Genomic DNA, 15,307 nt, shown 5'->3' with positions numbered 1-15,307 from the left:
GCACCCACTTAGTAGAAGATATGTTTAATTTCCCACATTCACAATCGAATCCCAGAGAAGGTTTATAATTATGACCCAAGAAAGTTTATAATGGCTCTTGGTTATCAGGGATATTAAGCTCTTGATACATGATCTTCACCATGCAGCAAACTACAGGTGTAGTTCTTGGTAAAGCGAGGATATTGAGCTCTTAATACAATATCTTCTCTCATGGGTTTAATAGTTTACAACATAACATATAATATGGTTAACATATAATATTATAACCATAGGAAGCAATTACCACTATGATCCAGCATTTCCACCCCACTTTTAAAAAATAATATATATATATATATAAACAAATTAAATTAAATTAATTTGTAAAATCAAAGATAAATTAATACTAATTAAAATGCAAATGTATTATTATAGTTTTATTTTAATAATAATATTAATTGATTAACAATGAAATAATGATAAAAAAAATATAAACAATTAAAAAACACATACACATTAAACTCTTAGATAACTTATTATTTAACTAATTATAATAAAACATGTTAACTATTTGATTTAATTAAAAGTTTATTTAATCTAAATAATTAAATATGATGATGAGTAGTTGGATAGTTTCTTCCATATTTTGATTTTTATTATAGGCAGCAGTTATCTAGAGTATAGGAATTATAAAGACACTTAGATTTTTTTAGCTTGGCTTGATAGACTCATAATATTTTGTTTTTGGATGGCTTATCAGGTTTTTCTCTGGACATGTTGAGACCATCTAACCATTTAATTCTGGTTGTAACTTACCATTTTTGAAAGATAATGAACACAAAAGTCTTGCCAAACTTACCCAAAAAAATATAAATAATTAAATACATAATTTAAAATAAATATATAAACAATTTAGAAAAAATAAACAACAAGACCCTTATTTTTTAAGGGTGTTATACAATTATCTATTTTTTAAAATTATGGTCTTAAGTGATACACCAAATTGATGCATGAGATCTCCTTCTTTATGAAACAAGGGGTTTACCTTTGTTTAATGATTTGTACATATTTTACCCCTTCTAGATTTTAATATGTGACTTCTTGTAAGGAAATATATGTTCTTAATGATTAGGCCCAAATTGAACAAATAAACAAGCAAACACATGAAGATAATTTTTAATAATTTGTTTTAGAAATGTAATATAGTTAAATTTTAACATTTTTTAATATGTAGTTAAACATACAATTTAAAATAAATATATAGTTAATCATTATTGCCCCGAGAGCTCTTCAACCTAGTATGGAAGAGATGTTGTGATGTTTTTTATTCCGTTAGATCTTAGGCTTTTGTGATCCATATTGTCAAACAAGAATGCCTTTTGGATTAATCACATCATTATTATTTGGTCAACATTTGGAACCAACTAATGTGATTCATCCTCGGGACAAAGGAAAATGACGTTAAAATAAAAATAAATTTATGGTATTCACTCATGGTATTAACCAATGGAATTGACCCATGGTATTCATGTAGATCTAGAGTTAAGACGGATCTAGGCTGGTATATATAAACAAACAATTTACATAAAATAAACATCAAAACTCTTATAGGATATGTTTAGAAAGTTCAAAAATTTAATTCAAATTTACAAAAAAAAAAAAAGAAAAAAAAAAGAAAAGAAAAAGAAAAGACAAGACAATATTATATTTTTAAAATATATAAATAATATTTTAAATTAATATTATTTTAAACAAATTGGACACATTGTCTTTCACTGTATAGTATATGAGTTTAAGTTGTTTAAGAAAGAAGAAAGAAGAAAGAAGAAAGAAGAAAGAAGAAAGAAGAAAGAAAAGATTTTAACATCCACGCGGCTAAAGATAACCTATGGGACATATTACTCCTTCATCTGCTTGATGTATTCGGCCCTTTTTCTGCAAAGCTTCAAAATAAATGCTCCCAGCTTCTCGAAAAACCCCTCGCTAAATAGATTATCCCAAGAGCTAGTTACCAACATATCTGGATAACTTTATCTGTTGTCTTTAAAGACCTCACATTCTAAAATGAAATGTTTTTCTGTTTCCACTTTTTCGGAAGAAGAAAAAAATGTATACTCTTTCCTCCCACACTTCCGTTGGCCTTTTCCAGCGCCCTATTTCACAATGGAGTTGATGAGAATGTTTCACAATGGAGTTGATGAGAATTAGTCCTTAACTGAGCAATAAGAATTTTGGCTTTCCAAGAGATATTGTTCTCTATGTATGCTTTTGGTTAATGACTATGAGTGGGATTAAACACTTCAATATAGTAATTTTTCTTTCTTTCTAGCTCCTTATCCCAAGTACGCTTGTGGAACTTTTCCATAACAAAAGCTTTGATCTCTTTGCTGTTTATAGGACACACGTTCAAGCAAATACCCCATTTACTAAACCATTTGTTATTTTGTTGCATCCAAGTTTTTTCTCTTGCATAATCTATCATTAAATACAACCTTAGGCCATCTACCCTATTCCATTTGTTCAATATTTTTTAAATACCTTATGACTCGCACCATAGCAATTGCTTCAATAGGAGCAATCCCTATTTCACTTAACAAGATATCATAAGGAACTGCACTTTTAATCTTAAATTTGTTTGTAATCAAACGCTTCTGAATTTTCTCAATTTGTCTCCACTACATGTCGGGTGTACAGTTGGCCCATAGTTCACAACCATAGAGAATCACCGGAATCACTAGAAGCGCAAAAAGAGTTTGAGTGGTTTTCCATTCCCATAACTCTGCCTCTCTACACGTATTTTGAAAAGCATAAAACGCTTTCCAACCCCCCAAAGTTATTTTCTTTCTATAACCATTCCAGCTTAGATTTTTGTTGAAGTTAATCCTGAGGTATTTGTAATCCACAACTTCTTCCAGATTGTTGTCTTCAAAGTAGAACTTATGCTGGTTATGTTTTCTTTTCTTAGAGAAGACCACTACTTTTGTTTTGTTGATATTGACTTGCATCCCCACACTTCTACAAAAATGCTCAAGGGATAGTAAGTGCTCTTGCAAACCAAGAGTCGATTTAGCAATCAGAATAAGGTCATTTGCATACAAAAGAAGCCTTATAACAAACTTGCCCAAATAGATACCATCACCCCCTTGTGAATTTAACCACTCCTCAAGCTTGTCGATATATAAACCAAAAAGGGTAGGAGGGCAACCTTGCTTGACCCCGATATTGCTTCTAAAACTTTTAGAAATGCCTGTTGAAGTTCTAATTTTGACTTTCACCTCTTCATACAACCTGTGCACAACTGCTCTTAAACGTTTAGGAACCCCAAGTTCCTCCATTCTGTGCCAAAGCTTATCCCTAGGAACTGAGTCAAACGCTTTTCTGAAATCAACAAAGCAACAAAATACTTCTTCCTTTTTCTCCCAAACTTTTTCAATGATGTGCCTTAAAGTTATGCAATGATCAACTGTGGAATGTTTAGGTCTAAAACCCGCTTGTCCTTTAGCATGCTTAACTCTTTCTTCTACCCACTTGCTAATATTGTTTTCTAGCATGCTTCCAAATAGATTTGCAAGCAAAGGGTTTATCATGATGGTCCTATAATTGGAGGGATTATTGATGTCACCGCTCTTGAAAAGAGGTATTGCCAGACTAGTTGTCCAATCTGTGGAGAGTCCTTGTTGTTGATGTTGTTGAAGATTTTTGTAATGTGAGGTGCAAGAATCTTTAAGCCCCAGTTTAGATATTCTGCTTGGAGTTCAGCTAAGTCTTTTGCTTTTCTAACATCCAAAGATAGATCACCTCAAGGTTTTTTAAGGTGTTGAATCCATTTATACATTTAAAAATGCATTTTAAATAATAAAAAAATTAAAATCTTACTAAAAAATTATAGCCAAAACACTATTTTGCCTATTATAAATATAAACTTCTAACTATATTAAAATATATTATTAAAAACTTATACTCCTCAAACAATTATATAGTGAAACTATCCATTTAATTTATATTAATAATTATGTGAACATGTTTAACAAAATATTAAAACTTTAATATCCATAAATATTTATCTAAAAAATCAAAATCTATATATATATAATAAAAATTAACAATATAACAAATTGGAATGATACTTTATTAGACTTTCATGTTTAGTATCACTTGGTATCCATTTAAAAACAAATATACATATATTAAAAATCATTTATATCACACCTTTAAAGTAACTATTATTAAATCTATTTTATTTAAATAAATTTTAAAATAAGGTTTACATATAATTTAATCTTTGTTTTATATTAATTGATATTTTGAATAAATATAGTAAAAACATTTATAATAAATTAAATATTATAATAAATAAATAAATAAATATAAATATTATAATAAATAAATAAATAAATATAAAAGAATTTTCATTTTATTTAATAATAATGAAAATTGATATTTATTAATATTAAATATATAGATCTATAAAAATTAATAGTGAAGGAGTATATTATTAAAATATTTTTATGAGAAAATCAATAATTCAAATCCTTATAAATTAATCTCCTCATTCTCTCTATATATATCCAAATTTTCCATTATTTTGAAATTCCCAAATTTATGTACAACTGTACTTATAAAATAGTAACTGGCTTCTTTTATTTATTAAAAATGCTATACAATTAATTAATTATTGGCTTTTATTTATTAAAAATGATTTGGGATGAGATATGACTTAAGTATATTACAACTTCTTTTATTTATTAATTTATAATCCCCTCATTCTCTCTATATATATATCCAAATTTTCCATTATTTTGAAATTCCCAAATTTATGTACAACTATACTTATAAAATAGTAACTGGCTTCTTTTATTTATTAAAAATGCTATACAATTAATTAATTATTGGCTTTTATTTATTAAAAATGATTTGGGATGAGATATGACTTAAGTATATTACAGCTTCTTTTATTTATTAAAAATGCTTTGGCTTCTTTTATTTATCAAAAATGCTATACAATTAATTAATTATTGGCTTTTATTTATTAAAAATGATTTGGGATGAGATATGACTTAAGTATATTACAGCTTCTTTTATTTATTAAAAATGCTTTGGGATGAGGTATGACTTAAGTATAATCCCTGGTTTCTTTTATTTATTAAAAATTCCCTGGTTTCTTTTATTTATTAAAAATGATAAACGATTAATTAATGATTGGCTTTTGTTTATCAAAAATGGATGAGGTATGACTTAATTTTAATGATTTTTTAATATGAATCATTAAAGATTTTATAAATATGAATCATTAATTGAAATGAATATATAAATAATAAATAATAATAATAATAATAAAGATTTTATAGAGTAATGTATGATTTTTTTCTTTTTTCTTTTTATGTGATGAGAGGAATTGGTAATTGAGCAGATTTTGTACTAGTGTGATACATGGTCTATTTCTGGAGCTACCAACATAACTCGTAGGTACATAGGTATGCCCTTTTTATAAACACAAGTTAGCTAGAGGATTTGAACCTCAAATCTCTTAATATATAAGATTTCATTTTTACAACAAGAATCTTGAATCTCTTAACATATAAAACCTCATTTTCACAACAAGAATCTCTAATGAAATCTCTTAATATATAAAACTTCATTTTCATAACAAGAATCTCTAATCTCTTAGTACAAACACTTTCACAACACTTGCCAATTAAATTGTGCTAACTTCTAATTCCTTTATTTACTAAAGATATTACTGAATCCATGAATGATTTATATGGGGAAGAGATATAGATAAATCTTAACCATTTAAATTTTAGATGGTTTATTTAAAAATTCATTCGAATTTTATTTTATTATTATTATATATTTTACTTGAAAATTATTATAAATTTATAAAATGTATATTTTATAATTTTAACATTAAAATTTCTAATTTCATTAAAATAATATAAGGGTTAATTTCACATTGTGGTTAGTATTATTGAATACTTAGTTAGTTCTCACTAAATTTCTTTCTTTGGATGAAAACTTACAATAAAACAAAGCAAGTTGATTAGCAAGGATCATGACCAACTCTAATTAAGGATCATATACTTAAGTATATTACTTGGCTTCTTTTATCATGACTGACTCTATTAGCAGATAACTTTATAAGTGACTTGATATTGGTAGGGTAAGTCTAGAGGCATTATGGACACACACACTCATGGAGTAGTCCACCCCCAACACATAGATAAGTGGAAGCTTTGGTTTTGAGAATTAACATTAAGACATGTAGTGATGTTGTGAAGGCTTCTAACTAATTCCACCAATGAATCATCTATAACTAACGTGGTGGTGGTAAGTGGAGTCGAGAAGCATTATAAACAAACTAATCTACACGAGACCATTGGGGATTATCATCCTAGCTCCTCACTGTCACCTAGGGACATTAAAGCTCTTACTTTGAGAAGTTAACTAACTCTTGTGAGTTGAAATTTTTGCAGTGATAATTCAAATTGAAAATAAATAATATAATGAAGGTTCATAACCAACTCCACTAACAAATCACTTTATAAACTAATGGTGACCATAAATCTAAATATACTATAAACACATATCTGATACACCTAGAATTTCCTACATGAGACCAGCGAGGATTATCATCCTAGTTCCTCACTATCACCTAGGGACATTAAAGCTCTTACTTTGAGAAATTAACTAAATCTTGTGAGTTGAAATTTTTGCAGTGATAATTCAAAGTGAAAATAAATAATATAATGAAGACTCATAACCAACTCCACTAACAAATCACTTTATAAATTAATGGTGACCAAATAAATCTAAATATACTCTAAACACATATTTGATACACTTAGAAATTTGCCATCAACATCTAAGGTGGTTGAAACTCTATTCAAATAAACATGTCTATTTTTTAGGATGTCTATTTTTTAAAACTTTCCTAATAGACCTGTCTATTTTAAAATGTAAACTGAAATTTTAATTTTTTTGCTTTATTATTATAAAACATCAGCTGCTCTAATTGAAATTGGGACCACAGTACTATCAAGAAGCACTGATTCTATTTTTTTTGTTTTATTATTATAAAACATCAGCTGCTCTAATTAAAATTGAGACCACAGTACTATCAAGAAGCATCGTGACGAACTTTCCCTCCACCCATAAAACAAGTTCACTGTCTGTTCCTTTCCCCATTGGAACGATGATGAGTGGAAAAATTCTCACGACTCTACACTAAGCTTATCAATAGACTACGGGCGGGGGCTGTCCACGCTCTGCTCTCCTCTCCTCTCCCCTCGGGACTCATGGGATTGGGGGTACGGGAGAAACAGTGGGAGAATCTCTTCTCACACGAAACAAACGATTCACGAGCGTCCACGTAGCGGGAAGCCACTCATTCACAGGAGGACAGCGGCAGAGTGAGTTCTCAAGCGAAACAAACGATTCGTGAGCGTCCACGTAGGGGGAAGCCACACATTTGAACGAGGTCTGTGACTGGCGTTTGCTGACAACAAACAAACGAGAAAACGAAACGAAAGCCCGCCAGCTGGAACGTCATGGCTTCTTAGGATGAACGCAAATTCTTGTATCATCTAACGTGTCAGACATGAAGGACTTCTCCCGGTTTTGGCTAAGGTATATGTGGTGATTACAACGCCATTGCCCTTAAATATGTCCCGCGCTTCAACCCATAGATTACAGTCTCTTCAATAATCGTAGTTCCAACTTCCTGGGGATCGAACCAGGACTATTCACAATGCCTGCTGCATTGGTATGGGCATTCAATGCTTCTAGCATTTGGGGATTGGAGTTTAAAGAAAACCAGAGGGACTTCAGAGTTCAGAGGCCTTTTGGGGCCTCTCTTATGTGTTCGCCTGCCAATGCTGTCAAGCAAACTGTGAAGTGCAGAGCTCCTCCGGACATGTCAGAGGCAATGCCCATGTCCATGGGGGGCCTTGTGATGAATCCTCTGCCAAAACCCATGTTGCCTTCTGAGCAGAAGGTGTACGATGTTGTGCTGAAGCAGGCTGCCATGGTGAATGATGTTAACCAGCGAAAGGGGATTGCTGTGTTGGATGTGAAGCCTGAGATTGCTTCTCCTTCTACCATTGAGTTGTTGAACGAGGCCTATGAACGCTGTGGTGAAGTTTGTGCTGAATATGCCAAGACTTTTTATTTGGGTACCTTTTAATCTCTTTGGAAATTTATTCTTTCAGTTATTATATAAGATTTTTTTTCCCTTTTGCTTAAAAAATCCCAAAATCAATACGGATCTTCTTCCTCACGTTTTCACCATGGTTCTGAAAGGTTAACACCAATTGCTTAATCGATTATCATGGCCTATCTGTTTACTATTTTACACAAAGCAGTTCTGGTGATTTATCTCACATCCCAGTTGCACTAATAGCTTGCTATCATGGTTAATCTGCTGAATGTTGCCCATATCTGTTCTGGTGATTCACCTCACTTTCTAAACCATCTTCCTCCACTCTATGCTTATGAAGCCATCACGTTTTCAACATGGTTTTGGAAGGTTGATAGCAGTTGCTTACTTGATTATCATGGTCTATCTGCTTATGATTCTGCTCATAGCAGTTCTGGTGATTCACCTCACTTTCCAAACCCCCCCATCCACTCCATGCTTATTCGATCCTCACATTTTCACCATGGTTTTGGAAGGTCAACACCAGCTGCTTACTTGAACAGTTAACATCTAGGGGCTGATTCATGTGGATTCTTATTTTGTGATATTCATGCATGCTGTCCTTATTGGAAGGAAATCAATCTGAAGCATTGATTGTTTGCTTCAGGAACATTGTTGATGACCCCGGACCGAAGGAAGGCTATCTGGGCAATATATGGTAAGTGCAAAATTCATTGGATAATTTTAAAGCGGAGAAGATAAATTAAGAATTAATAACAATTAAACATGCTCTTCCATATAGCAATCAGGATTCCTATGTGTATGAGATGTTCTCTTCTTCTTCTTTATCTTTATCCTTATCCTGGGAAATATCTTTATATTTTATACAAGGACGGTACATGTTTAGGTCTCGAAGACTTTTTAGGCTCAATAACAAAGCTTAAAGTTATTACACTAAAGTTCATTATTTTACTGGCGGGAATTGAATGTATGGAGAAGATAACAATATTCTTTCCAGTCTGGAGATAAACCCAGAGATCTCCAGAGATGTCAATTTTATGATCATGAAAGGAAAATTGTTGCTAATATTTGTTAGGGAGCTCTGTTACCATAGTAATGGAGAAACAAGGCATAAGGCAAGGTTTGTGTTTTGAGACATATGATCAGTGTATCGTCTCTTATAGAATATCAGTATATCATCTCTTATAAAATATATGATTATGCTGGTTCTCCTCGCACAACCTTCAAAACACTTGCACCCAATGTGAATAGGTTAGTTGCAAGAAGGGGCCTAGCATCAGAAGTAATTATTTCCGTTCTCCTGGTTATGGAGTTCTTCCCTATACTACTTGATTCCCATTCTGTTCTCTAAAGGTCAAATGCTCTCAGCAAGCTCTCTAGATTGCTGCATAAATATGTCAAGTTATTTCGGTTGCAGTTTAAAGTCATCCACCTGATGATTGTCATCCATGTTCAATATTTTGCAGCCTACAACTCCTTAGTCTGAGTATCTATCTACCCTGATTCCAACCATTTACAACTTCAATATAGATTCACGCACTCATATTTGCTCTCATTCTGGATACTTTCTTACTATAGTCTGTTTTATGTTGGAAGATTATTGTATAGTTTATCTGCATACAACTAATTAATCTAGAGTAAGTAGCTAAACAAAAGCCAGCCTTCTATTTGTTCAGCTTATTTACTTCTGTGACAGAAAATGCTTTCTACACTATCGGGTACATTCTAGGGATATATCTGTCGTTATGGTTTATATACTCATAGATTTGCTGAATTTTCTTAACAAATTTCTTGAATATTCAAAGTGTTTGTTTTACACTTAATATTATGTCCATCAATATTTGGAAAGGATAAATAAATGTCCACACTCTAATCTGAAGGGATATGCTTGGTATAGTATGGTGCAGGAGAACTGATGAGCTTGTGGATGGTCCTAATGCCTCCCATATAACACCTCTAGCACTTGATCGATGGGAGCAAAGGCTAGAGGATCTCTTTCATGGGCGTCCATATGATATGCTAGATGCAGCTTTATCAGACACAGTTTTAAAATATCCAGTTGATATTCAAGTAAGAAACCCTACTTGGCTAACTTACTATTTAATTATACAAGTCATTTGGTATATTGCTCAGGATTATAACATGAATGAAAATTCTATAATATTAATTCTATAATATTAATGAAAATTTTATTTTATTGTTATTTTTTAATCTATACAGGTTTAAACCTTGAATTTTATAGTTTACCTTGAATTTTATAGTTTACATAATATTTTATAAGAAATTTAAACCTTGAATCTTATAATTTACATAATATTTCATAATATTTCATAACATCACAATGGCCAATTGAACTACCTCATGAGCAGCATTCATGAAAATGTTATTATGGGTAAACATAAAGGTATTCAAAAGTCAACAGAGTTAATTATGGGGAGTCTATAAATGAGCATCCATGAAAATGTTATTATGGGTAAACATAAAGGTATTCAAAAGTCAACAGAGTTAATTATGGGGAGTTTATAAATGAAAATCCTAGGACTTGTGTTTCAAAGCTGTGTGCATGTGTTTTTCAAAAATAAAAAGCCTGACCCTGTGTTAATGTCTCTTTCAGCCCTTCCGAGATATGATTGAGGGCATGCGAATGGATCTTACAAAATCATGTTACAAAAATTTCAATGAGCTTTACCTTTACTGCTACTATGTTGCTGGGACAGTGGGCTTGATGAGTGTTCCTGTAATGGGAATAGCTCCAGAGTCAAAAGCAACAGCAGAAAGTGTTTATAATTCTGCTTTAGCTTTGGGCATTGCAAATCAGCTAACCAATATACTGAGAGATGTTGGAGAAGAGTAAGCACAAAGTACCATATTTAAATTTATATAGTTTGTTTACTGTTTTCCAACATGTTGGAGACATTATGAAAATGTACTGAGAAAAAATATTTGGAGTCAGAGTGGTTTTCAGATATGCAAAATTTGTTGTTTATCAAGCTTTCTTTAATATAGAATATGCTTTCCTGTGTATCAGTGCTCGCCGGGGAAGGATATATCTACCTCAAGATGAACTTGCACAGTTTGGACTATCAGATGAAGATATTTTTGCTGGGAAGGTCACTGACAGATGGAGAGCTTTTATGAAGGACCAGATAAAAAGGGCAAGGGTCTTTTTTGATGAAGCAGAGAAAGGTGTCACCGAGCTTGATAAAGCCAGTAGATGGCCGGTATGTTATTGTTTCTCGTAGCCTAGCTTACTGGTGAAGTGGTAGACCATTCATCCTAAGAGATTTATTATTGAAAAATATATAATGAATGTTTATACTGCAGGTATGGGCGTCATTAATCCTTTATCGCCAGATATTAGATGCAATCGAAGCAAATGATTACGATAACTTCACCAAGCGAGCATTTGTTGGGAAAGCGAAGAAGTTTCTTTCATTGCCCATTGCTTACACACAAGCTTTCATGCGACCTGTAGTCACTTCTAAGCTTTCTCGAGCCTCATAAGTCTATGCAATAGGAGCCCTTGGGTAAAAATAGTTGAACTACAATGTACATTTCAGTGTTTCACCCCTAACAAAAAGGCAAATTCTCAGCCTGTTCTTAGAGATGCAATTCATGGAAGGAACCAATTCTCTTCATATTTGAACTTTATTGACAGCATCTGAGTCCTGCTATCAAAGGGTGGAAGGACATTACTCTCTATCAGCTTCCTCTGTCTGCCATTCTCCCATTGCTTAATGCATTGTAGCATCTAAGCATTATAATTCTTTTTTTTTTCTAATTATTTAAGTTGAGCATTATAATTCTTTTTTTTCCCATTATTTAAGTTTATCAATGGTAAAAACAAGTCAAAAGATCTTAGATCGAGGGGTTTAGTCAACAATTTGTTTCCTCAATTGTATGCGTTCATCCGTTCAAGTCTCTGAAGAGATATTGTAACTGGTCCATTGTGACATTTATATTATAACTGGTGCATTGTGGCATTTGTGTAAAGATATTGTAACTGGTCCATTATGGCATTTATGTGAATTCCTGTATAATACAGAGAGCTTAGGCTCTTATGTTTTATTGGTTCATAACATCTACTTTGTAATCACAGGCAGATATACCTTTGAAAGTGAAATTCAGATATTGAATCTTGAATGAGCTTCTTTCTTCAGTGTACACAATTTGTGCAAAGCAAAATATTTAATCCTGTTGTGAAGGCAGGCTTTGGTAGTTTTTACAATGCTAACTGATGATGAAAGCAAACTGAATCTCTAACATTGCTAAAATCCAAAATGATACCAGGATTTTAAGTAAGGACAATGTAAAAAAATTTCAAATAAAAAACTTTGATCCTTCACCCTTTTTGGTTTGTTGTGGGCACTCTCTCCTCTTATAAAAGTTGTTGTGAGCCTTGTAGACTGCCATAAAGAGCCTCACTGAAAGCAATCACAAAATTAAACTAAGATCTTCTTACTGTATATTTTGCTTCAGTAAAAGTGCAGCAGGGGTCAAATCACATTGAGTATATTATCCTGCTGTGGTGTGCAGCTCAAGGAGTAGATTCCCCTTATCCGTGAGTCTCAGCTCTTGCCAAAATCATAAGAAATTAATATATTTGCTTGCAGGTTGTTGGATGTACTCTTGGTGTTATAGTGGCAGCTACGAGAATTGAACCTGGGTCTTCCTTAGATTAGGTAAAAAAAAAGTGCATAACAGCCAGTGCCACGAATCTAAAATTTAAAATTTATTAAAAGTAATGGACCATTTTGCTAAATAAAATTTGCTTATATATAAATGAATGTTATAAATAATAACGAGGAACTTATCATGGAGTAACTTATTAGAATTGAAATAATCTGAAATTCCTAGGAAATTGGTGGGTGGGAAGCCATTTGGCTTAAATATAATTTTTAAAATTTATTAAGTCAATGCAATGAACAAATTCTGTAATACACTACAACCCCTGATAAGCATTAATACTAAGCATATTTTGTTGAGAATCAATCTAACCCCTCAATTCAAAAAATTAAAAAAAGTCAGCAGATTCTCATCCACATTAAGTTGAAATAAAAAACCCACGACAACTAAAATTGCAACTAAAATTGTTGAGATTATAAAAAATTATACCAAAAATCAATTAAACAATATAATTACTTTGACTATATAATAGTTAAAATTGTTGAGATTGTCTGAGAGTATGTCGAAATATTGTTGAGATTGTCTAAGAGTATGTCGAAAATCAATTATAAGTATTTAAGTTTATCCATTATAACTATTTAAGTTTATAAAAGTAGATGGTCATCAATGCAAGCGACAAAGTTAATTGTGGCATATATAAGTCAGCAAAAATTTAATTTTTAGAATGGGAAGGCAGTTTATTGTGAAAAAACTTTTTATACTACAAACTTATATATAAAATGCATATAATTTAATTGTTTTAATTATATTTTTTATTATTAAATAAAAATATTAAAAATTTATTTTTTTATTATATCTTAAATATATTAATAATATTTATAATTACAAAATTTTAAAATTGGTTTTTTTTTAATATAAAATTAATAAAAAACAATAATACAATGAATAAATACATCTAATTAGGATTATTTTAGATAGTTAGGTAGAAAAATTGTTTTGCATTTTTTTTAATTCAATTTTCTAAAGATAACATGATGAGAAATATTATCATATTGATTCTCACTTCAACCCTAAAAATAACATATAAAATATTCAATTTTTTATTAAAAACATAATATTTTTTATATTTTTATATATGCATTTTCAGTCGATGAAAACATTTATTAATTGTTAATGAAAATCAAATCTAATATCAAAATCTAAAATAGTCAAAGTTAAGAAAAAAGAATATGAAACAGAATACGAACCTATAAAATATTCCACTCTTTATTAAAAACATATAAATTTTATATGTTTGATGCATTATCCATTTTCAGTCATTGGGAAAATTGAGTTTGCATTTTTTTGGTTTGAAATGTGATAAGCTTCATTTTTTATTGAAACGTGACTGGCTTTCTTTCGAATTCTGAGTTAATAAAATTGTGAATATCAAATTTAATATTATATAATTAGATTTTAATGAATATATTAAAAATATTGAATTAATTTTTTATTAAAATATAATAATAATATTTTTATTTAATGTTTATCTCTATATATATATAATTTAGTTGAGTTAAGAAGTTTATTTTATAACTTAGTATGAGGGGATGTGTAAGAGCTTATTTTACAACTTAGCATGAGAGTATGTGTAAAGTTGTTGATTTGTTTGTACCTCTTAAAAAAAAATTATGTTTTAAATAAAAAAATAATGTTGGCTATAATAATAAAAAATGAATACAAGTAAAAAAATGTGTTAGATGTTTAAATCTTATACTTTTAAAAAATATTTCAAGAAAAGATTTAAATAAACTATCAAGAGATCTATGTTAACTAATTTATGTAAATATCAACTTCATATATATCTATATATAGAATTTTTTTTGTTAAAATAGAACATTTAATGTTTTATGTAAATATTAACTTCATATATATCTATATATAGAAAAAAATTGTTAAATAAAACTTTTAATGTTGTATATAAAAAACGATTCAATGTGGTTATCAATCAAATATTTTAATATGAATTAATATTCACATATATTTAAAAATATTTTAATAATAAAAATCTATTTTAATTTTCATAATAAAACGTCTTGATGTATATGTTATGCAAAATATTTTAATGCCAATTATATATATATCATATATCATTTTAAAAAATTTATGTATATATCATGAAAAAATTAAAATTTTGTGATTAAAATGTTTATTTGGTCATATATATACTCTATTTACTATTCAAAAATACAATTTATAAAATGAAAAATAACACATTATATTTTGTAGTTTAAAAAAAATTGTACGTAAAAAAATTTGATCTCTTTTAACTCATCTTAAATTCATACTTAAAATGGATCTATACTAATATAAAATCATCATACTAATCAAACATCATTAAATAAATAAAAATTAAATATAAAATTGTATATATTTATTTTATTTTTACATTTTTTTGAAAATGGCTGTCCACACATTTGACTTTGACCTTTCCTTATAGGTATCTTCCACAAACTGGACTTAACGTCATTTGATTTGTTTTTCCTTTATTGTACTTATCGTTCCATA

At 30.1% G+C, this 15,307-nt stretch overlaps 1 protein-coding gene across 1 annotated transcript; it reads left to right on the top strand.

Moving 5' to 3' along the window:
• The first annotated feature begins 7,616 nt into the window (after window positions 1–7,616).
• On the top strand, window positions 7,617–12,213 carry LOC149261623 (phytoene synthase 2, chloroplastic-like). Its single transcript, XM_089422495.1, has 6 exons — window positions 7,617–8,150; window positions 8,781–8,831; window positions 10,032–10,204; window positions 10,749–10,984; window positions 11,163–11,355; window positions 11,459–12,213. Exons 1-6 carry the CDS (start codon window positions 7,727–7,729, stop codon window positions 11,636–11,638), a joined length of 1,257 nt encoding a protein of 418 aa, XP_089278621.1. The 5' UTR covers window positions 7,617–7,726; the 3' UTR covers window positions 11,639–12,213.
• Window positions 12,214–15,307: the final 3,094 nt, after the last annotated feature.

The sequence above is a fragment of the Pinus tabuliformis genome, chromosome 6 (assembly GCF_031772625.1).
Source record: "Pinus tabuliformis cultivar Carrire ecotype Pingquan chromosome 6, CPIR1, whole genome shotgun sequence".
Taxonomy (NCBI): Eukaryota; Viridiplantae; Streptophyta; class Pinopsida; order Pinales; family Pinaceae; genus Pinus; species Pinus tabuliformis.
The sequence above is the reverse complement of the archived record's forward strand: the minus strand, read 5'-3'. Positions and strand labels throughout refer to the sequence as shown.